Source organism: Oryx dammah, unplaced genomic scaffold (assembly GCF_014754425.2).
Source record: "Oryx dammah isolate SB20612 unplaced genomic scaffold, SCBI_Odam_1.1 HiC_scaffold_17, whole genome shotgun sequence".
Classification (NCBI taxonomy): Eukaryota; Metazoa; Chordata; class Mammalia; order Artiodactyla; family Bovidae; genus Oryx; species Oryx dammah.
The window spans coordinates 22,966,568-22,990,288 of record NW_024070201.1 but is presented as its reverse complement, the minus strand read 5'-3'; the positions used below and the strand labels follow the sequence as shown (position 1 = coordinate 22,990,288).

The 23,721-nt window shown below is 45.8% G+C and overlaps 1 protein-coding gene across 18 annotated transcripts in view; it reads right to left on the bottom strand.

Moving 5' to 3' along the window:
- Nucleotides 1-23,721, bottom strand: part of NCAM1 (neural cell adhesion molecule 1) — a 365,493-nt gene that overhangs the window by 44,188 nt on the left and 297,584 nt on the right. For 12 of the 18 annotated variants that reach the window (XR_005724131.1, XM_040257996.1, XM_040257998.1 and 9 more), the window contains exons 8-13: nt 13,637-13,779; nt 7,296-7,325; nt 2,853-3,003; nt 2,360-2,544; nt 1,716-1,812; nt 1,232-1,402 (exon numbers count right to left, since the gene is read on the bottom strand). Coding sequence is in view for 17 of the 18 variants with exons in the window: in XM_040257996.1 (XP_040113930.1) it covers nt 1,232-1,402; nt 1,716-1,812; nt 2,360-2,544; nt 2,853-3,003; nt 7,296-7,325; nt 13,637-13,779 (777 nt within the window). In the remaining variant the exon portion in view is untranslated. The remainder of the gene's footprint in view (nt 1-1,231; nt 1,403-1,715; nt 1,813-2,359; nt 2,545-2,852; nt 3,004-7,295; nt 7,326-13,636; nt 13,780-23,721) is intronic. The other 6 variants (XM_040258006.1, XM_040258000.1, XM_040258007.1 and 3 more) reach the window with 1 other exon arrangement.

Here is a 23,721-nt window from a genome sequence, read left to right as displayed (position 1 = left end):
ACGTTCTGGAGACGGACAGTGGTGACCGCATAACGATTTAATGCCACTGAACTGTGAACACACAAAAGATGGTTAAAATAATAATTTTTATGTTAGATATGGTGCTCACTCAAGTCATGTCCGAATTTTGTGACCCGACAGATTATAGCCCACCAGTCTCCTGTGTCCATGGGATTCTCCAGGCAAGAATACTGGAGTGGGTTGCCATTTCCTCTTCCAGGGGATCATTCTGACCCCGGGATCGAACCCGAGTCTCTTATGTCTCTTGCACTTGCAGGTGGATTCTTTACCACTAGGGCCAGCTGGGAAGCTTATGTAATATATATTTTACTACATTAAAAAAGTTAACTAGGAAACAAAAAGTCTGTTGGACATGGGATTAACCTGCCACAAAGTTGGTATGAGGTTTCAGGGGGATGTCAGGGAGGTGAGGGATGATTTTCTTCTAGTTCTAATGCTGATTATGCAGAAAGTCCTCCTAGCCCTCCCCAAAGCTGGAGTGATGGGAGCTTCCTGGAAGGATGAGTTCTCAGTAAAACTGAGCTGGAAGATGTCTCTGAATTGCTGTGACACTGCATCCTAATCCAATCCATTCTCAGCTCTCCCCTCATTTCTGGGATTAAAAATTTCTACGGAAACAAAACTTACTTCACTGAGTTATTCCAATTAAACCTCAAAGGGAGAGTCAGACGTAAACACATTCAATCCTCAGGGCAAGATGAGCTGAGCTCAGAAACTTCAAACTGCAGTCGTGCAAGAGTCATTTTTCAAATCTTTGGAAGTATATCATAGAATTGATTCAAAAGAGCTGTCTCGCTGGCTCTGCTTATTAGGTTAATGTCCTAATTACACGGCAATCCCTGAATATACACAAGCAGGACTGGATGGCTGACGCACATGGAGCCCAAATACACAGAGCAGGGTAGACAGGACTCCTCTGGGTTGTGCTCAGCACTTAAGCAGGGCTTCTGCTTGGAGTGCACCTGAGCCGGCCTCATCCGTCCTGGCACAGTCACATGAGAACCAGGTTCTGAAGTGCCGGGGTGGCAGAAGGCCAAGTCTCACATGAGACGTGACCACAGCCTAGACATCAGCGGGACGGCAGGCGGTGGCATCTGACATTCCCCAGCTGGGGGGTGTCACGTCAGAAGCCAGGATCTGGTGAACTCAAGGGGGGTGTGCGTGTGCCCAGAGACATCATTCTCAAGTAAATCCCGACTCTGCAGCTTACCTTCCTTGGCATCATACCACTTGGAGTGCCACACCTCCTCGCCCATCGCTCTCCACTCAGCTTTGTATTTGAGGATGGGCACCCCGCCTGTGGCCTCTGGCTCATCAAATTGCACCTGTGCTGTGCTAGAGTATGGCTCCACCTGGTCGATGGACGGTGAGGATGGGGTGTCTGTGGGGAAGACACAGATGGAGACCCAGGTCAGCTGGATTTGGCCCAGGATGTAACTTTCAATCATGAAACATGACTCTCTTTAACTCTTGCAAATCTTGTCATCTGTATTCTGTCTTCCTGGTCCACCCCAGCAAATAATTCTCTCCCAACATACCCCATGTCCAGATCCTTAAGCCCCCTTACCTCTCAGCCTCCTTACCCTTTGGTTGCTCTGATCCTTACTCCCCTTTCTTCCCACATTTTGTCATCACAGAAGGTCACGAAATGGACCAGCCAGGGTGAGGGTGGTATAGCTGGAAGGGGCACTCACCTGCTTGGACAAGGATGAATTCCAAAGATTCCTGTCCGATGCGGTTCACTGCGGTACAGTTGTAGTTTCCAAAATCATTTTCAGAGTCTGGGGTCACCTTTAGAGAGAAGGAGCTCTTGGGTTACAAGTGTCCCACGGAATGGCCACAACCTCAGATCCTTATTTACTGAACTAAGAGTAGAATCAGTAAAGCTCCAGCTTATAGAGCTTGTAGATGCAAACTATTACAGACAGAATGGATAAACGACAAGGTATAGCACAGGGAACTCCATCCAATTTCCTGGGATAAACTACAATGGGAAAGACGATAATAAAGAAGAATGCATCTCTGTGTATAACTGAGTCGTGAAGCTGAACAGCTGAGATGAGCACAACAGTGCAAATCAACTATGCTTCAATAAAAAAATAAAAATAATAATAGAAAAGGGGTCTCATGAGGAAGGAACACTCTGCTCCCCTCCAGGCCCTGATCTGGCTCCTCGAGATAAAGGGGCAAGCTGAGGCTGGCTTTCTTCTCCAACCAATGGCTCCACTGCTCAGGATGAGTCAGAGAAGCAAGAGAGAGGATATCAGCTGTACCCAGCAGCCTGTGCACACTCGGACCACAGCTCCTGCACCGCGCCCCCGTCCCCACACCGCCTCACCTCCAGGTAGCTGGCCGATGGGGTGTTGTAGATCTTGATGTTGCTGTAGTTGGAGCTGGGCAGCAGCTGACCGTCTCGGAACCACGAGATGGTGGCACTGGGGTAGGCAAACACCTCGCAGGTGATGTTCACCTGGTTCCCCTCCCAAGTGTACACAGCCACAGGGCCCTGCAGCTTGGGGGCGTCTGCAAAGAAGGACAGCGGCTCCAGAAAGACCGCCGTGAGAGCAGAGTCCCCCACGCTCGGGCTCCCGGCCCTGAGATGGTGGGTGAGCCTTGAAGCCGATCTGACGCGGGGGAAAGCGCGGATCGGGGCTTTCCCCATCAGCTGCGCGGGGAGACACGAAGACCTGTAAGTCTGAGGATGGTGTGTGTGTGGGGGGTCCCTTGGGGACACAGCTTTGGGATGACCTGGCCTACCGCCGCGGGACAGGTCCGTCACCCCGACCCTGTGCAGCCCTCCCTGCCCCGCGCCCTCCCGCCCTTCTCCTCACATTGCACTTCGAGATACATGGACTGGGAGTCCTGGCCGATGGTGTTGCTGGCAGTGCAGACGTACTCCCCGGCGTCGGTGTACTGGATGCTCTTCAGCGTCAGGGAGGACACACGGGCGTGGCTGCGCACCACCATGTGCCCGTCCAGGGTCTGCCGGGAGGGGAGGGGCGGCATCAGGGTCTGGGGTGGGCGCGGCTGAGACCAGGCATCACTGCCCACGAGCAGCCTCACAGCTCTCCCCTCTCTGTGCCAACGTCTAGGTCTTGCTTTAGGTACCAACTCCCAGCAGCGCGGCTCCAGAGAGCACCATGCGAACTTGGGTGCTTCCCAAACAGAAAAATGGGTCTCAGTTTATCCAAGCAGCCTAGCCTGTGTGCCAAGACTGGCTTGGGAAGGACAATCGAGGCCCCCAGACAGCTTGGCTTGGCATATCTGAAATGGAAGCCAAAGTCTGGGCAGCAGGCATTGCAGCTGCAACAGCCTCACCTCATGAGATTCTGGAAAGCCTGCACTCCCGTCCTTTCCTTCCCGTCTATCTGCCTGTTCCCTGGTGTGTGCACACATAATGGGAAATCCGAATGCACCAAATGAAAGAAACGATACAAGAAAGTCATCTTTCTGAAGATGCCTCATTTTCTTGAATGCTTAAAACTAAAACAGTTTCATTCCAAAAAAGTCTAACAATCCAGAGCTCAGGAGCTGTTGTGCTGGAAGTAAGGGGAACTGGGTTCCCTGTCCTGGGATGGTGATACAGAGATTCCCAGGCATATTCAGGACCCTAGACACCACAATCACCATGTTTCAGCCCTTGACACTAGAACTGTCTTCCTGAGTCTTTGGAATTACAAGAACTGGTCAAACAGGCAATCAGCATATGAGCCCTGGGCAATGGGTACTGGAATATTTCCTAGGGGTTTCCCCTTTATACTCTTAAGTAAAATGGTTGCTGGCCTAGGAAGAGTCTGGGCATGTGGCCTGAGTTCAGATCTTCAAGAAAGCGGGTCATCTGAAGAAGGAGTCTAGCTTCTCATGGGCTGGGCCACACTTTTATGTCCACTGTATGGTATTCCATAGACAGGGACACGTGAGGGCTCTGCTGGTAACATCTGTCATCCCATGAGGTCGCGCTTTTAAAGAACTAGAGAATACCTGCCTTCAGGCTCCTTTGAGCTGCTGGTTTGGAAGCCCGAAATCCAGTCCTGAAATATCATAAAGCAGGCCAGTTTGGGGAGTTCAAAAGCAAGACACCATTGGCCGTAACTGCAGCCTCCGATCTACCACAAGAAGTCCCTCTGTCATCCCTGGTATTTAGCCGATCAGTCGTGTCCAATTCTTTGTAACCCTATGGACTGTAGCCCACCAGGCTCCTCTGTCCATGAAGATTCTCCAGGCAAGAACACTGGAGTGGGTTGCCATGCCCTTCTCCAGGGGATCTTCCTGACCCAGGGATAGAACCTAGTCTCTTGCATTGCAGGTGGATTCTTTACTGTCTGAGCCACCAGGGAAACCCAGCATCCCTGGTAGAGCTAGTCTATTTCAGTCATTTAAGCCCCATCATATTTCATACCCAGAAGCTGGAACACAACTGCCAGCAAGGAGACAGAAGAGCTGAGCAAACCCATCACCACCTGCTGCAGCGAGCGCCAGGAATGCCCAGGTGCCTCGGCTCCCCACCCCCAGCATGTGAAGCTGAGAGGCTGATTGGTTGAGAAGGTGCACCCCAGAGGATATGCTCATGAATGTGAGCTGACGTGGGCTGGGGTAGAGGGCTTGCCTAGAAAATCTGAGACATCTGGTCTGTTGAAGATACTGGCTCCTGAAAACCCTTTTCAAGTGGGCTGACAGGGTCCACGGTAGTGGTGATTTTCACGGGCCAAACAAAATCTTGACCCATCACCTAAACTTGTGGCATCCGGAGTGTGAGGTCATCCCTGCAGTATCTATGAGGGCTGACCTGACCTGCTCATCATTCCTATTTCCCCAAAAGACAGAAGAGTGAGAACACAGGTTCAGCCAACAGTAACTCCAGCCAGAAGCTGAACTCTACAAATTTTTGTCACATTCCCAGGACTTGTCCTTGGGGCCACCGCCACAAACAAGGAAAACTGACCGGAACCTTTCAGAAGTCAAGAGAACATTTCCATAAGGAAGGGTGTAGCAGCAGAAGATGCAAAGAGCATCATGTAGGTAAGAGAAGGACATCAACAAGCAAGCACAAAGGGGGACATGAGCAGTTTTTACTCAGAATAACCTAGAAAATGGTCAGAGAAATGACTGCACTGACAGTCCTATTTCCCCCGCTTCTATCAGGTCTGTTTGTCTACATTTCTCTCTGGAAAATTTTTTCATTGAATGATATCAACAGAACAGTAGGCAGCCTTCCACAGGGAACTGGAGTTCTGCGGTGGCTTAAGACAGAACTGATGACAGGATTACTTGCCAGACGCCCAGTTCTTCCCTCCGAGAAGGCACAGACAGACTCCAGGGTGATTGGACTATTTCCCTCTGAAATGATTTACTCTGGCACCAGGCCAGAGTCAGACAGCGCCCCCTCCAAGCCATCCAGACCAGACGCAATGCAGGCTGATGGTCCAGATTCAAGAAGGAAGTAGATAAACCGGGCATGAATGAAAAGATCGTTATGGCAAGAAGACTCTGTTTTGCAAAAAAAAAAGCATGAAGGGCAATTATAATGGCTCTTCTCATCAAAACATCTTTGTCTCTCTTCTTGCTGGGAGAAGTCCTAAGGCTTTCCAGAGCTTACAGACTGAAATTGGCCACAACTCAAGCCTTCTTTCAAACTCATCTGGGTTCGTGGTCTTCATTCCTGACTGAGACAAATAGAAGGGACCGGTGCTTCTGAGCCCCAGGGGGCAGAACTCACTTGAAAGTCAATTATGTCCAGAGTGAGATAACTTAAGATAAGGACACTTCGGCAAAACAAAACGGAGCGAGGTGTCTGCTTTCCTGGGAGTAAACCAATTACTTCCACTACTAATAGCAATGCTCTCAACATCTCCTTAATGCTCCCTGATAAATCTCAGCTCCTCCTCTAGCTGGGTCTAAATCTGAATGACAGGGGAAGATGCACAAGGCCAAGTGGAATGAGAGGGGAAGTGGTTCAGGAGTGGCTGACAATCAACCCTTCTTTTCTCCCATCCCCAATCCTAATGAGCCTGTGACTTCTGGGCAATAAAGCACCCAGTCTGTGACAGCACTCCTGGGCTGCAGGAAGAAAGTTTTTCAGTGAGCCTGTGCACCTAACTGTAGTCCCAAGCTGTGGAGGAAGGGATGATACACAGGGAGCTTATAATGAACTAGATTCGACGACAGCAGGCTGCAGAAACTACCATCAGTGCCTGGGGACAGGCAGTCAACTTTTAAATATTAAATGGCATAAAATATTTATAGCCATGACCTGAACACATGAGTTATGTGTTCTGAATAATTATCATTTCTGAAAGACTAGGGGGATGGGTTTACCTAATTTAAATATCGTCCACAGGATTGCCATATTCTACATTTATAGTATTACACAATATCTAAGTTCCATCTAGAGCAAAGGTTCCTTTATATTTTACAGATTAGATTTTTGAACTTCATCTAAAGCATACTGGTTTTGATTTCAATTCTGTCATTTAATCACACAAATCAGGTCAAGAATGGTAGACATAATCCTAAGTAGGGTCTTGGGTACGTAGCAATTACAATCTAAAGATTAATATTTAACCTCAGTTTTGAAACTAAGTCCCACATTACCCAAATGGAAGCGAGTAGTCAGAGAAATTTCAAAGGCTAAATATGCTACTGACTTAAAACACACACACACACACACACAGAACCATTTATGACACATCATTCTAATCTCATAAATTTAATGCCCTATAAAAGTAACACAGATGTGTTTAGCAATTTGGGAAAACCAATGAGAGATGTCATTTGCATTGCTTTGAGATGAAATGTGATGTGGTAATTTACCAAGACCAATCATGATAAAATAAGCGAGCAACAAGATGAGTTGAGCTGGAAAGGTAAGGGCTGAGTGGGTTTTTAGATCACTAAACTCTGTGACTTTATGATCCAAAGCCACATCAACCAGGTGAGAGTCAAAAAATTTCATCATTTCAAAATGCCTGGCCTGGGAATTGGGGCCATTTATTTCTCTGAGTATAATTACCTGGATATGATTTTATCAGCACCAGCAAGAGAATAAGATCCAGTCTTAGGAAATAATACAGATTTGTTCATCCACTCCCAACACACCTTGCTTGCTCATCCTGCAATGACACTATTGCTAAGTAACATCTACCACTATGGACCTATTCTTTAATCAAACTAAATTACTAGTTAGTTTTAGCATGTCTGGTTATTAAGCTGCAATGGTGAGTTAAACTGTAGTGCTTGCAAAACTAAAGACTGACTAGTGGTCGGGCAAGCTATACCTCTTGCTTCTCTGGTCGAGTCCACGAAGCCTGGAGAGAACAAGATATAAAACACAACAAGAAAGCAGTAAAATTTTACAATATGTTGCTTTAGAGAATTGATGTATCCCACTGCATTCCGTGCACATGCAGTTTCTTTCCAAGTCAGAGCTTTTTCCAAGGCCCACTTTCAATGGTGTGTTCACTGCCCACTTTAACTTAGGATTTAGCTTATGCTTAGCTTTTCTGCCCCCCTTATGCACATTAAGGTGTACAATTCACAGGTAAAGCTTCTCCTAATCTTTGGAAGACATACATATGGCTACCAGCTGACATATTAGACTGCTCCTATTCCCAAATACCTTGAATATTCCTCATGCTAGTAGGTGACACTGCTAGCTCCAACCACACAATACAGAGAAACTTATAGAGTAGGTTTCCTCCTTTGGATTTGAGGGGCAGCTTATCACACATATATTATTTTGTGCTCATGCATTTTGCAACTCTGCATGCATACTATTAAAATAAAATTTGTATTAAAAAAAAAGGAATGAAGAAAGGAACAGAGGGGGTATATCAGGAATGAGAAGGATGCCCTTAAGACTACAGGGCAGGATGCTTTGAGGATACTGAACTCTGAGTGCTGTGGAAGGTTCCAGTTGGTTCTTCAAGGCAGAGGGACAACATGCTGGTTTAAGCATCTTCATCAAACATGGCATTCACAAAGGAGTGAGCCAACCCAGGAACACAGGGGCCTTTGGGTATTTTCCTACCCACATCAAGATTTTTTATTTATCCAGCACTGGGGAATCTACTCTGCTTACAGCTTTTCTGTTTTCATGATGGGAGTCAAAAACATCATACCTGATGTCATTGACTGCCTGACTATCCCTGAGGTTCAGATGGAAAAAGGATACAAAAGACACCAGAGACACAGCAATGCAATCCCAGGAATGAGAATGAGTTAGCAAACATTTAGTAAGAGTCTACTAAATGCAAGGAGAGGCTACTAAATGCAAGGAGCTTTCATGAGAAATGAGGGATGTGGATTATGTCACAGGATGGTGGAGTGAAGAAGGAAGTGAGAACAGGAACACGCACAGATCAGAGCAACAGTCGGCAGACATGTTACACGTGGCTGCTGTATCCACATCACTGAGAAGCTTGTGTGTCACAAGCCAGGGCTGCACGAATCAAGACTGGTTTCAGAGCCTCCATCGTATGAGTTGTTTGCTTTTCAGATCAGATTCTTCCTGCGTCTCTCTCAACTCACTGTGATTTTGTGGCTGTTAGATTAAGTGGGTGCTAGTAACACAATGCTTCTAGTAGCCTGAACTTCCACCTGTGTGCCTGCTGGGATAATATCTCTTTTTTTTCTTAGATCAGAATTTCAGATGAACAAAGACTAATTTTTTAATTTTAATTTTTAGTGTAGTGTTTAAAATTTAAAACATCTAGCAAAAGAAGATCCCCATGCAGCGTTTACCTGGGACACACTTATACTTTAAAAAAATAGCTGGTAACCCTAGTTGGGAAAAGCAGAGGCAGTTCAATAAGTGGCCAAAGCACACCTCCTAGAAGAGGAATTGGTAAGGACATCAGTCCAAGTCCTGACAAACAGTGCCAGTGACAGAGCAAATAGGATAACCCTGACCCTGATAATTTGGTGAAGGCATGTAGCCCACTTTAAGATAACCTGATATGCAAATATACACTCTTACAAATTAGAATATGATTAGCTATTCGAAAGTTGTTAGTTCCAGGTGCTTTTTAACATTGCGTGTTTCATGATGTTACACACAAGTCTGTAGGAATATGTACACAAACTAAAGTGGAGTGATAGACACTTATCCTAGGATTTCCCTGTTAGACTTCTGTCCACATCCTAGATAAAACAGACTCTAACTGCTCAATGCAGGCACCTTACCCTGCATTTAAGAGTAAGCACCTGATTTGTACTGAATGAGGAGTTCTTCCTGATGCAAAGAAACTTCAGTCTCCAAGGAATCCAGAGTTTCAAAAAGTTTCTCTCTTTTGTAGGATACTCTGTCAACTCAAGATACAAGGTTCATGAAATGCCTTTTACTTATTTCTGTCTCTCTTGATCTCAACACTTTGTGTCTCTTCTCCTCCTTAGACATTAAGTAGCAGCCTTTCTCACTCTCTTCAAAGGCCTAGAGATGGTCAAATGAGCAGGCAATGGAGAGAGTATGCAAATCACCATCTAGGGGCCTCACTCAGTAAGTAAATAGTACCTGGAATTTAGTGCCACTTACTGCGAGTCTTTAAATACCTGGCAATTTAAAAAGTGAGTCTGAATAGGATGAGTAATAACATGATGTGGATGCACAAACTTTCTTGGTATCACAATGACCTCCATACACAGAGATCAAACTGACCCATCACAATGTTCAAAAATTTTGGCCAACATATTAGTGACCACTAAGAAACGGATTAACTTTCAGACAGATGGTCTCCCCTAATGATCTTAGTGACCCAACCTAGCCTAGCTATTATCAGTTGTTGAGTGAAACCAACTCAACTAACTAAAGCCTAACAGACTGATTATAATCAATCTGAAATGAGTGCTTGGACTACAGCTAGACATTATCAAGATATGATGTGACTTTTGGGCTCATTGTACTTTTTTTGGCTTTTATTTTCTCATCTTTTTTGAATGAAGAACATCAGTATCCCATTAGAAAGTCACCACAATTCCATGGTTGAAAGCTTTTGCTCTCCCTCCTCTTAAAAGGAGAAATACTAGACTCAACTAAGCAGTGAAGCAAAAGAGAAAGCTGTATTTAATCAGTGTCTACTGTCACTAACTTTATTAAAGGAAGCACTGAGCGTCCCAAGAAAGACATCAGGATCATTAGAGAGCACCACAGCGTTATGCCCTCTACCCCTCAGCCACTGACCCCTGGTTGCATTCTAAGGGCTCAGCACTTGATTTTGTCCCAGTCAATATTTTTTGTCAAGGACTTGGACAAAGATATTTCAAATAAGTATTCATACAAGGTTGGAAGCAACAGCTAATACAGATGCTGGATAGCAGTTGCATGGGGAAGGCTGAAATACCTGCCCTGGGGTCTTGGACTTAAGAGCTGGGTCATCATTGACTGTTAGACCCCATTACTTTTAACACATATAAATGAAACAGGGAGCCCCCACTGGCTGAAATGCTGTGGACCCAAAGACCTCTAAGGACAGTTCTGATGAAAATCAGTCCTGACTGGTCAGCAAGATGGACTAAAATGGTCATTCTCAAGCCAAGGAGTGTTTATGTATGTGATGTTTTTGGTAATCAGAATGATTAGAGGTGGTTACTAACATTTAAAGGGAAAAGATCAGTGGTGCTAAATATCTTATAACGTACAGGACAGTCTCAGTGAAGAAAGTCTTTCCAAACTGTCATCCTGACTCCCATTGAGAAATATTGGGTTGCAACAAACAAAACAATTTTTAATAGAAATAAATATAAAATTCCACATTATTGGTTAAGCAGTCAATTGCATCAGGACAGAGGATATGTGGCTTAAATGCAGTTCATACTAAAACGAGCTGGATCTTTTAGCTGACCACAAGCTCAACAGGAGATGACGGAATGAGAAAACTGCTAAAGGGCTAATGTGATGTTGACTGCATAATGTCAGTGTCCAGACCAAGGGAGCGATAAGCTAGGAGGACTGCTGTACGGGCGCTGCAAACTGAGAGGGAATGCTCGTGAAGTAAAGCTCTCCAGACGACCAGAGAGGCAAAGGGTGTGAAAACCATAAGATACGAGCAACAGTGAAAATAACTGGAAGTGTCACAGGGTAAGAGGGCCGACTAAGAAACACTGGAGGGCTAGTTAACAGTTCCCACCCAAGGGGCCCAGTGGCAGGGTGGGAAGGCTGGGAAGCAGCGGGCCCTCTCGAGCATCAGGGCTACCACCTGCCCTGCAGAGGACTGACACTGTTGCCCTTCAAGCAGGGGCTGAGTGACTTTCTGGCAGTGAGACGAGACAATCTCCAAAGGAGGCTTCCTTCCAACCTTCTGGGATTCTGGCAGGTCATGGGATCTACTTCTCAGAAGCCCTCCTGCTCTTCCCGGTAGACACAACTGTCTATACTCACTGCTCAGTACATAATCTTGACTTGCAAAAGAAAATGGTTTGCCTCCGCTCCCACAGTTCTGTGACTCTGATAATCATCTTGATACCTAATTATTTATCATGCAACTTCAGATGCAGGAGACAATGAGGAGTGGCTGCCAAATCAAAGTAAAATTTACTATTTGGGGTCCAACTGGCTCACGAATAGGCCGTCTCTGTTTTCTAAATTTTTAGCTACTCTCAGTGTAAGATGACTACCAGGCTGTTTCAAAGTCAATATATAATTAATAGAAATGGCAACTTTTCTTTACAGGGTTTCATTTAGGCAAATATGCTGATCTGGGGTTACATCACTGGCCAGTTTGGAAGACTCATTCTGACACTGATTCATTCATGTTTCAGTAATGTCACTTGAAGGTGGTCCATAGTAAAAGAAAGCACAACACAACCTATGTAGCTGGGCTTAAATACTTTCTCAGACTGAGACTAATGATCGACACTGATAACTGAATTACGCAAAGCCTCCTTGGCTTGAGATGGTCTCTGTTGGACACGTTTGGTTTTAATATTTAGGAGGTATGAGGTTGTATTAGTGACTGGTTTTTTGTTCTCATTCTGTAAAAATGAATTCCCAGGTATAAGCCAGAAGTATCTACCTATTAAAGGACCTGAGGCAGGCACAAATCACAATAACCTTTCTGGTCTAGCTTGGCTGCTGAGCTATTCCTAGAAAAGATATAGAATTTAAAACCATCATTAATCTGGGGTAGATGTTATTTCTGTCCTTCACTTTAGGTCAGAGATGTACATTGGGTCATTCTGGACAAATCTACTCTTAAGCTTGATACAGAAAAATCCTCCAAGAGGCAGCCCTGTGGTTTGAGCCTTGAGATGTACATTCAATCCACATAACACACAAGATGGGAGCTAAAAATCTGAGCTGAGGGTTTAATTCCAATGTTGATAAAGAAAGTATCCAAGTAAACACCACATTACTTAATTCAGTTGGTTTTCACAATATCAAACAGCATATGCAAGTTTCAAAAATACTTAGCAGTTCCTCAGCTGAGTTTCGGTTAAGCTGAATTCAACTCTGGAGGTAAAACTTGCAAAAAATAATGGATTTTTTTTGGAACAGCAATTTCTGTTCCTCTTGATTTAGCTTTGTCTTCTATTAGTAGTAGAGAAATCAGTTGCTCAAATGCAAATTCCAAATTTGGCTCTGAAATTTCACACTCTCTCTTTTTAGCTTTATTTGAGTCTACTCTCTCTAGGGATTTCCTTATGCAGACAGAAGAGCGATGATCTATCATGTTCTGACATTCTGGTCAATCAGCAATCCATTATAAATGTTCTTTAAAGGCTACGGCCATTACTCCTGAATAGGTGACAAAGCTGTGGCTAACTAAAATGAAGCCCATTACTGCAGGATATATGAAAAGAGATTGGAGAGGTGCCATGAGATGGTTTAAGTTGCTTTAAAACCAAGCTTCTTCCTCCTCCTGCCTTTTGGCCCACTCAGTAGCAAAAGGCTGCACAGTATGGGGTTACCTCAATTTTCATATATTGTCAATAATAAAGACAGCTTTCCGGTGACCTGTAAATCCATGTGCTTGAAAGCTATATCTTACAAGTCATTTAAATTTGCCAGGAACGTTGCTGCAATGTTTTTCAGTTCTCAGAGACTATCCTGCAGAACCTGGTGTAATCATCCTCATGTAGAAACTGCTAATTATTTTTGCCTTGAGAACAAAATGATACCCAAATGTGACTGAGAATACAGGCAGACACAAAGGCAACCAAGCTTTTGTGCATATAGTGAATGTAGAGCATGAATATACGTATCACAAGGGAAATAATTAAGAGGCTCATTCTGACCCCTATTAGTTCTGGGAGACATTTCCTTGGGTGCTCCTGAGATGATGCCAATAGCACCTAGCGCACTGGGGTCTCAGCTTCCCCCTGTTCCTCCCCAGCTCCGTAACCGTGCACTGGAGAATCCCTATCTCTCCTCTTCATGATGTCTAACTTACCCACACCCACTAACATGACACCCCTGCAGATTCCATGCAAGGAACTATGCCTCCTCCATCTCACGGGGGTGCCGAACAGGGCAGGTAGGAGGAGAGGGCCCACAGAACTTGGCGGTGACCTCCAGTGACCGCATCCTAATTTCTGGTTCACTGAAGAGGACTGGGCATGGGGCAGACTCAACCCGAGTCGGGTCTGAGTTCCATGGCCCTGAAACTCTTGGGTGATATTATACCTTTTCTTCACTGCTGATGTTTCGGGTGGACGTTCTCCAGGTGATTGAGGGAATGGGGTCTCCCGAGGCTTCACAGGTAAGAGTGACCTGTTCCTCCAGTTCCATGGCAGTCTGGTTCTCTACGTAGGTGATTTTGGGTTTTGCTGAAAACAGAGAACATTTCTATGAGTTTACCTGATGTATTTTAGCTTTCCAGGTTTGAATTATAAATGCACCGATCCAACGAGGTTATTAACTTATTAAGCCTAAAGCCCTGTTCTAGGTGTTGCACGAGGTAACGAGCTGGACTCCCCAGGAGCTGACAATGGAGCAGGCCTGTGTCAGCACCACAGTGACAGTAGTAGCAGCAAGGTCCTGTATGGTGACAGCTGCGAGCCAGTGGTGCCAAGGGCTGAGCAGAGGATGGGCCCGCCTCTGGCTGAGTCTTCAAGGAGGAGACAGCTTTGGGGCTGGGCTGTGAGATTTTCAGGAGGTAGAACTTAGAGTGGACACAGAATCATTCTGAGTGTGGAAAGCCGTGTGAATGAAAGCAAGGAAGCAAGAACATGTGAGGAGAGAGTGGGGAAGAGAGCAGAGTGTCAGGGTCCATGGGCCTGTGCCTCAGAACAGTGGGAGACAGCACTGGATTCAGGCAGAGAGTGTCTTGATCATCCGGTGACAATTCTTGCCTGAATTTTATCCCGTGCCTGCTGGAGGCCCCCTCACGGTGTTTGGTCAGAGGAATGCACGCTCATTTGTGTTAGAGGAAGGTTAATCTAGGAAAAATTAAAGATGGAGAAAGCCTGAAGGTGGAGAAACCAACCTGGAAGCCGTGGGACCCCTCCAGATGTGATGTAATATGACCCTGAACATCATCTCTAGGGGAATAGAGAAGGAGCAGATTCCAGAGAGGTACTGAAGGAAAGCTTTGCAGGAATGGAAGAGAACAGAGTGCAAGGAGAGATGGGGAGAATCCCAAGAAGGGATGAGGAGGCCAAATGACTCAAGAGATTCTGAGCATCTCGGGCTGTGCTAGCATTAACTCGAGTAAGGAAATGTGGTGGGTGACCTGCTGGGGGCTGGGGAGTGGCTGGGGAAGAAGATGAGTTGAGATGAGTTCATTTTCCAAATGTTTTGGGTAATGCAAGAAAGCGCAGGCATTCACGGCTGAGTTTAAATGTTAAAACATTAGAGAAAATTGAATTTTCCCAATTTAAAACAATTATACTCTGAAATCGCTAAACCTTCCATCGAAAAGAGAGCACCGCACAAATGTAACTTATTTCACTAATAGAGAAAAAAGCCAGGCTAGATAAACAAACAAATGATAAATAAATTTGAGTATGAATAATTTTTGAAAGAACTGCATTTGCTTTATATTCAAATTCATACAGTAACTTCAAGTAGGCTAATAAAACCACTGCCTATTATATGTCCTCCAAGTTGAGGCCTTGGTTCTATTTTAATAAACAGAAAACAGTGATGGAGCTGTGCATTAACCATAGCAAATATCTACTTCTATACTAAATGACCCATATCGTTCAAATATCCTCCTACAGCTTATCTGTCCTAACAGCCCGCTTACAGCAAATTCTTTTTGAAGGTTAGCATTAAGGCATGTCTCAATTCAATGAAGCCAAATGATCACAAATTTGAACAAATTTGATGGAGCCCACATGAGTGAGGTTTTCCTCCAGGAAAGTTCTGTGTCTATCTTGATCAACAAAACTTCCAAGGAGCTTACAACCCATACTGGACAGAATAAGTGTTAAGTGTTTTTGTTGAAGAGGAGGTTTTACAGAGGTAAAATAAAAGTTGCATTTCTTTTCTGTTAAAAATCACAAATTGAAAAGTTAAAAAACAAATCAGGCAAACAACTGAAATCACTGAACTCACAGGTAGTCTGGGGTCTGAGGGCAGCCCCAAGAAAGTTATGTGGACACTGTGATCCAGACAGTGTTTGTGGATATTGTCCTGCCCCACAGCACTTTGTCCTGGCAGCAAAAGTTAGAAGACAGACCAGGGACAGTTAACATCTATGAAGAGTATCTATAATCTATGAAGAATATCTGGTCTTGGTGACTCCATTTCCCAGATGGTCATAAAGGTTGCCCTGTATAAGTCTTTAGAACAAGGCAAAATATATTCTTCCTAAAACAGGATTAACAATGGCTAATTTTGTATGGTCTAGAGAGGCTGTTGGAAGGAAGGCAAGCTACTCACTGTTAACTTAATGCTTTCTGCACCCCAGAAGCAAGCTACTCTTGTAACTAACTGAAGTCTTAGAATACTGCCTCAGAAATAGGCTGCTGCTAAGTCACTTCAGTCGGGTCCGACTCTGTGCGACCCCATAGACGGCAGCCCACTAGGCTCCCCCGTCCCTGGGATTCTCCAGGCAAGAACACTGGAGTGGGTTGCCATTTCCTTCTCCAACGCATGAAAGTGAAAAGTGAAAGTGAAGTCGCTCAGTCGTGTCCGATCCTCAGCCACCCCATGGACTGCAGCCTTCCAGGCTCCTCTGTCCATGGGGTTTTCCAGGCAAGAGTACTGGAGTGGGGTGCCACTGCCTTCTCTTGTCCAAATCGGGGCATTCTTGAGAGTGAAAGGCATGCTGTAAATAATTACTCTGGGACAATGGGCATAATTGAGCAGACAGGGACAGGTGTGGGATCACCCTACTCAGGAAAGAGTCCCTCCTTCTGCACACCAGCATCTAGAAGAATCTCTTCAGGGTTTATCTGTGAATGGTACTTGCACCGTCTTAATGAACCTCTGTCGCTGGCCCTTGCCTTTGGATCTCTGTTCTGTTCTTTACCTGCCGCCATGCGATTTAATGCCTTAGACTGTTCCATTGCACCTCTCTCCACAGGCCCCCCTGTGAGCACAGCTGTGCTTGTGAGTTTTCTGAGCATGCATGCTTTCCCCACCCAGCGCATCGATGGCACCTGCCACTGAGGGCCAAACTTGTCCACTTTCACTCCAGCCCAGGCGCCTGGAAGTCCGAGGACAGCTCCAGGGCCTCTGCTTCCCTGCCCTGAGATGCTGGGTGTGACCAGGTGCCCTTTCCTTCAGGCACCAGTTTGTCTTTTGCTGTAACTCATATGGGCTGCTTTGGTCCTAGGGGGTCAGCTAAGCAAAGCTGAACTTGCCTCAGTCCAAGCCCAGAGAGCAGCACAGCCCTCGAGAGCGCTGGCAGAAGCATAATAAGTATCTGTAGAGACAAAACTGCTTCTTCAGAAGGTCCCATGGCAGAAGCAGTGGAAATGCACTGCCAAGTTTAAAGGAGATAGGATGGGCTTAGTTAAAAGAGCTTCTGGTTGATAACTAGGGTAGTGCATGCTAGAACATGTCCCTTTCTTAGGAAAAAATGGTATTGCTTAGGACAATTACGGTAGTTCTTAATTTAGATACGTCCCTTGCCAGCCCTTCTTGAAGCCACAGTTCTGCGCATCTTCACTGTCTAAGCTGCAGGCTTCTTTCCTCTTGTACCTCACCACTGTGACTCTGATGCTTTTTCGAAAGCTACTCCATATCCCCCCTAATGCTGGTCCCTGAGGACAAGCCAGAAGGCCAGGGAGGGGGAGAAAGGGGCTGGAGAAAGATGAAGTTCCACCAAGTTGGCCCCACCTCACCTGGCTCCCAGGTCCTGGCACTGATCTCCTAAACCACTGGGAGAGGCTGGAAGGAGGAGGAGCGAAATGAGGTCAAGAATGTGGGATGAAGAGAGAAAGGAGGGCATATATGGGGGCCAGGTTACTTCAAGGAGGCCACGTGAACTGTGCTCAGGATGTTGCAGAGGAGTATGGACCCACAGGTGGCAATGGCGGCTGGCACGTTAAGCCTGGCGGAGAGCTACCCCACGTCCGAGGTCGGGGCAGCGACCTACAGTGCCAGGCTGCGACAGCGCAGGAACCGCCGAGAGAGTTACCCCGCATCCGAGGTCAGGGCGGCAGCCGATAGGAGCTACCCCACGTCCGAGGTCGGGGCAGCGACCTACAGTGCCAGGCTGCGACAGCGCAGGAACCGCCGATAGGAGCTACCCCGCGTCCGAGGCCAGGGGTGGCGGCCGATAGGAGCTACCCCGCGTCCGAGGACAGGGGTGGCGGCCGATAGGAGCTACCCCGCGTCCGAGGCCAGGGGTGGTGTCCGAGGCCAGGGGCGGTGCCCGGGAGGAGCAACCCCACGCCCAAGGAGTGGTGGCTGTGCCAGCGCAGGAGGGCCTAGAGGAGCCATCCCACGTTGAAGGTCAGGAAGGGCAGCAGGAGGAGATACCCCTCATCCAAGGTAAGGAGCAGCAGCTGTGCTTTGCTGGAGCAGCCGTGAAGAGATACCCCATGCCCAAGGTAAGAGAAACCCAAGTAAGATGGTAGGTGTTGCAAGAGGGCATCAGAGGGCAGACACTGAAACCATACTCACAGAAATCTAGTCAATCTAATCACAATAGGACCACAGCCTTGTCTAACTCAATGAAACTAAGCCATGCCCGCGGGGCAACCCAAGACGGGCAGGTCATGGTGGAGAGGTCTGACAGAATGTGGTTCACTGGAGAAGGGAATGGCAAACCACTTCAGTATTCTTGCTTTGAGAACCCCATGAACAGTATGAAAAGGCAAAATAATAGGATACTGAAAGAGGTACTCCCTATGTCAGTAGGTGCCCAATATGCTACTGGAGATCAGTGGAGAAATAACTCCAGAAAGAATGAACGGATGGAGCCAAAGCAAAAACAATACCCAGTTGTGGATGTGACTGGTGATAGAAGCAAGGTCTGATGCTGTAAAGAGCAATATTGCATAGGAACCTGGAATGTCAGGTCCATGAATCAAGGCAAATTGGAAGTGGTCAAACAAGAGATGGCAAGAGTGAACGTCGACATTCGAGGAATCAGCGAACTAAAATGGACTGCAATGGGTGAATTTAACTCAGATGACCATCATATCTACTACTGCGGGCAGGAATCCCTCAGAAGAAATGGAGTAGCCATCATGGTCAACAAAAGAGTCCGAAATGCAGTACTTGGATGCAATCTCAAAAACGACAGAATGATCTCTGTTCGTCTCCAAGGCAAACCATTCAATATCACAGTAATCCAAGTCTGTGCCCCAACCGGTAATGCTGAAGAAGCTGAAGTTGAACGGTTCTATGAAGACCTACAAGACCTTTTAGAACTAACACCCAAAAAGATGTCCTTTTCATTATAGGGGACTGGAATGCAAAAGTAGGGAGTCAAGAAACACCTGGAGTAACAGGCAAATTTGGCCTTGGAATGCGGAATGAAGCAGGGCAAAGGCTAAGGGTTTTGCCAAGAAAATGCACTGGTCATAGCAAACACCCTCTTCCAACAACACAAGAGAAGACTCTACACATGGACATCACCAGATCGTCAACACCAAAATCTCTGCAGCAAAAGATGGAGAAGCTTTATACAGTCAACAAAAAGAAGACCAGGAGCTGACTGTGGCTCAGATCATGAACTCCTTATTACCAAATTCAGACTGAAATTGAAGAAAGCAGGGAAAACCGCTAGACCATTCAGGTATGACCTAAATCAAATCCCTTATGATTATACAGTGGAAGTTAGAAATATATTTAAGGGCCTAGACCTGATAGACAGAGTGCCTGATGAACTATGGAATGAGGTTCGTAACACTGTAGAGGAGACAGGGATCAAGACTATCCCCATGGAAAAGAAATGCAAAAAAGCAAAATGGCTGTCTGGGGAAGCCTCACAAATAGCTGTGAAAAGAAGAGAAGCGAAAAGCAAAGGAGAAAAGGAAAGATATAAGCATATGAATGCAGAGTTCCAAAGAAGAGCAAGAAGAGATAAGAAAGCCTTCCTCAGCGATCAATGCAAAGAAATAGAGGAAAAGAACAGAATGGGAAAGACTAGAGATCTCTTCAAGAAAATTACAGATACCAAGGGAACATTTCATGCAAAGATGGGGTCGATAAAGGACAGAAATGGTATGGACCTAACAGAAGCAGAAGATATTAAGAAGAGGTGGCAAGAATACACGGAAGAACTGTACAAAAAAGATCTTCATGACCCGGATAATCACGATGGTGTGATCACTCATCTAGAGCCAGGACATCCTGGAATGTGAAGTCAAGTGGGCCTTAGAAAGCATCACTACAAACAAAGCTAGTGGAGGTGATAGAATGCCAGTTGAGCTGTTTCAAATCCTGAAAGATGATGCTGTGAAAGTGCTGTACTCAATATGCCAGCAAATTTGGAAAACTCAGCAGTGGCCACAGGACTGGAAAAGGTCAGTTTTCATTCCAATCCCTAAGAAAGGCAATGCCAAAGAATGCTCAAACTACCGTACAATTGCACTCATCTCACACGCTAGTAAAGTAATGCTCAAAATTCTCCAAGCCAGGCTTCAGCAATACGTGAACCATGAACTTCCTGATGTTCAAACTGGTTTTAGAAAAGGCAGAGGAACCAGAGACCAAATTGCCAACATCTGCTGGATCATTGAAAAAAACAAGGGAGTTCCAGAAAAACATCTATTTCTGCTTGATTAACTATGCCAACGCCTTTGACTGTGTGGATCACAATAAACTGTGGAAAATTCTGAAAGAGATGGGAATACCAGACCACCTGACCTGCCTCTTGAGAAATCTGTACGCAGGCCAGGAAGTAACAGTTAGAACTGGACATGGAACAGGCTGGTTCCAAATAGGAAAAGGAGTACGTCAAGGCTGTATATTGTCACCCTGCTTATTTAACTTCTATGCAGAGTACATAATGAGAAACGCTGGGCTGGAAGAAACACAAGCTGGAATCAAGATTGCCGGGAGAAATATCAATAACCTCAGATATGCAGATGACAGCACCCTTATGGTAGAAAGTGAAGAAGAACTAAAAAGCCTCTTGGTGAAAGTGAAAGTGGAGAGTGAAAAAGTTGGTTTAAAGCTCAACATTCAGAAAACGAAGAATATGGCATCCGGTCCCATCACTCCATGGGAAATAGATGGGGAAACAGTGGAAACAATGTCAGACTATATTTTGGGTGGCTCCAAAATCACTGCAGATGGTGATTGCAGCCATGAAATTAAAAGACACTTACTCCTTGGAAGAAAAGGTAGGACCAACCTAGATAGTATATTCAAAAGCAGAGACATTACTTTGCCGACTAAGGTCCGTCTAGTCAAGGCTATGGTTTTTCCAGTAGTCATGTATGGATGTGAGAGTTGGACTGTGAAGAAGGCTGAGAGCCGAAGAATTGATGCTTTTGAACTGTGGTGTTGGAGAAGACTCTTGAGAGTCCCTTGGACTGCAAGGAGATCCAACCAGTCCATTCTGAAGGAGATCAACCCTGGGATTTCTTTGGAAGGAATGATGCTGAAGCTGAAACTCCAGTACTTTGGCCACCTCATGCAAAGAGTTGACTCATTGGAAAAGACTCTGATGCTGGGAGAGATTGGGGGCAGAAGAAGGGGATGACAGAGGATGAGATGGCTGGATGGCATCACTGACTCGATGGACGCGAGTCTGAGTGAACTCCAGGAGTTGGTGATGGACAGGGAGGCCTGGCGTGCTGCGGTTCATGGGGTCGCAAAGAGTCAGACATGACTGAGCGACTGAACTGAACTGAACTGAACTGATATTATTGTTCAGTATCTGTGTGTCTGACTCTTTGCGACACCATGGAGTGTAACCCACCAGGCTCCTCTGTCCTCCACGATCTCCCGGAGTTTGCTCAAATTCATGTCCACATCTAATATGGATTAGATATACACGTCTATTGAGAGAGACAATTTCAAGGCAGGTTGATAGGAATCCGGGGTCCCCGAGAAAGAGAAAGGGGTCTGGAGCTCTCAAAGCCTAGATAGGGGTGTCAAAGCAGAGATAGGGGTCTGGAATTCTCAAGGAGGAGGAAAGGACAAACATCTTTTTTCTCTATATTCCTTAGTCTTAGTCACATAAAATGTTTTTTTCTTTAAGCTGATGATTACAGAACAAACAGTTTAAACCCTGTACTAAGGATTATATAACAACAATGTATCCTGCTTGAGAAGTTTCTCCTTTCTGAAAACCTTCTGGCTAATCCTGTTATCTTAAAATGTAAATTATGGGAGTGGGTCTAGTAAGATCTTTACAACCTTGAGACATTCTTTGACATGACTGAGCGACTCAACTGAACTGAATTGAATAACTAATTAAAAAAGCATATAACTCCCTTGCTTACACTAGCAAGGGGTGGCACGCTCCGTCCCCCTTCTGATGTCAATGTCAGAAGCTTTCTCTGCCCCTTGTTGTACTTTAATGAAATTCTGCTACACAAAAGCCCTTGAGTGATCAAGCCTGGTCCCTGGTCCCAAAGTTAAACGTTCTTTGGAGATCACAAATCCTATACCGTTCACCATAAGCTATCACTAGGATTCTCTTAACTTGTCTCTGCAGGAGTCACTCGCATGTCTTTGTTTGCTCTACTGGGCTGCCGAACAAACATTCTCTCAGCTGCAGTCTTGGGGAAGAACTGTGGTAGTGGAGTGAGTGAGTGTGAGTGTGTGTGAGAGAGAGAGAATGTGAGTATGTGTGTGAGTGTGGGTGCCACGCAGCAGGGAGTCTGTGGGGAGGGATGAGGGTGGAGAGACAAGTTGTGCTCTGCCACAGCTCCTGCACCCTATCTGTTCTGCCTCCTTCCCTCCTCCCCTGGACCTTATCCACCCTCTTCCCTCTAGCATGGCCTCACATGGCTCTTGACACTGCCCGCTCCTCCTTCCTGGGGCAGCCATCACCACCGGAGAGGCCTGGAACAGAAGCGAAGATCTGTCCTTGGCGAGCAGAGTTAGAACTGAGTGTATGGCCACAGAGAAATCACGTGAGCCACGGAGGTAAAGGCAGAGTCCACTAATCAAGAGCCACTTCATACGGAGGTCGGACGTAATACGTGCTAAACTGGGTTGCGTGGAAGAGTGATCACCATTGTTAGCCCAGAGAATGGACACGAAAGCTTGGATTTGAGTCCTGGTTCCTTGGGTAGGGCACCTAATCACTCTGTGCTCCATTTCCTCATTTGCATAATAGGGATAAAAATTAAATCTCCTTTGTAGGATTGTGATGAGGTTAAAAGAGCTCATTTATGGATAGTACCTCTCACAGTGCTAGGCACATTATACGTGCCCACTTTGTGTTGGGTACTATTATTATTATTACCTTATGGGGCTGCTATCTAAAGGAATTCCCTAAAGACAAATGATTACATGTTTCCACATGCATCTCCCTGCCATATAGATCATGCTTCTTTCCTATAAAGCTAATTACGATTCCCTCATTTACTCAAACACTGGCGTCTCTTTTATGCCAGCTGATGTTCCACTGAGGATGTTGACACAGAGGGTAGGTCTGTGAGTGGAGCAGATGCAGTCCCCGTCCACAAGGACTTCACCTTCAGCCCATGGGCTCTTCCAGCCTTGGTGCCTGTGCAGTATGGCTTGAAAGGCTCGTCCACCCCTCCTGCATCTGGGAAACTCCCACTTGGGAAACGCATTACCATCTTGGAAGACTTCCCTAACTCCTGTCACACCGGACCAGACAACAAATCTTTTCCTGTAAAACACTGTGCATATCGCTATTTCTTGCTGCTGTTCAGTCGCTCAGTTGTGCCCCAATTTTTGCGACCCCAGGGATGCACACCAGGCTTCCCTGTCCTTCTCCATCTCCTGGAGTTTGCTGAAACTCATGTCCATTGAGTTGGTGATGCCATCCAACCATCTCATCCTCTGTTGTTCCCTTCTCCTCCTGCCCTCAATCTTTCCCAGCATCAGGGTCTTTTCCAGTGAGTCAGTTCTTTGCTTCAGGTGGCCAAAATATTGGAGTTTCAGCTTCAGCATCAGTCCTTCCAATGAATATTCAGGGTTTATTTCCTTTAGGATGGACTGGTTTGATTGTTGTGCTGTCCAAGGGACTCTCAAGAGTTTTCTCCAGCACCACAGTTCGGAAGCACCAATTCTTTGGTGCTCACCTTTCTTTATGGTCCAACTCTCACATCCAAACATGACTACTGGAAAAGCCATAGCTTTGACTAGACAGACCTTTGTCAGCAAAGTAATGTCTCTGCTTTTTAATATGCTGTCTAGGTTGGTCAGAGTTTTTC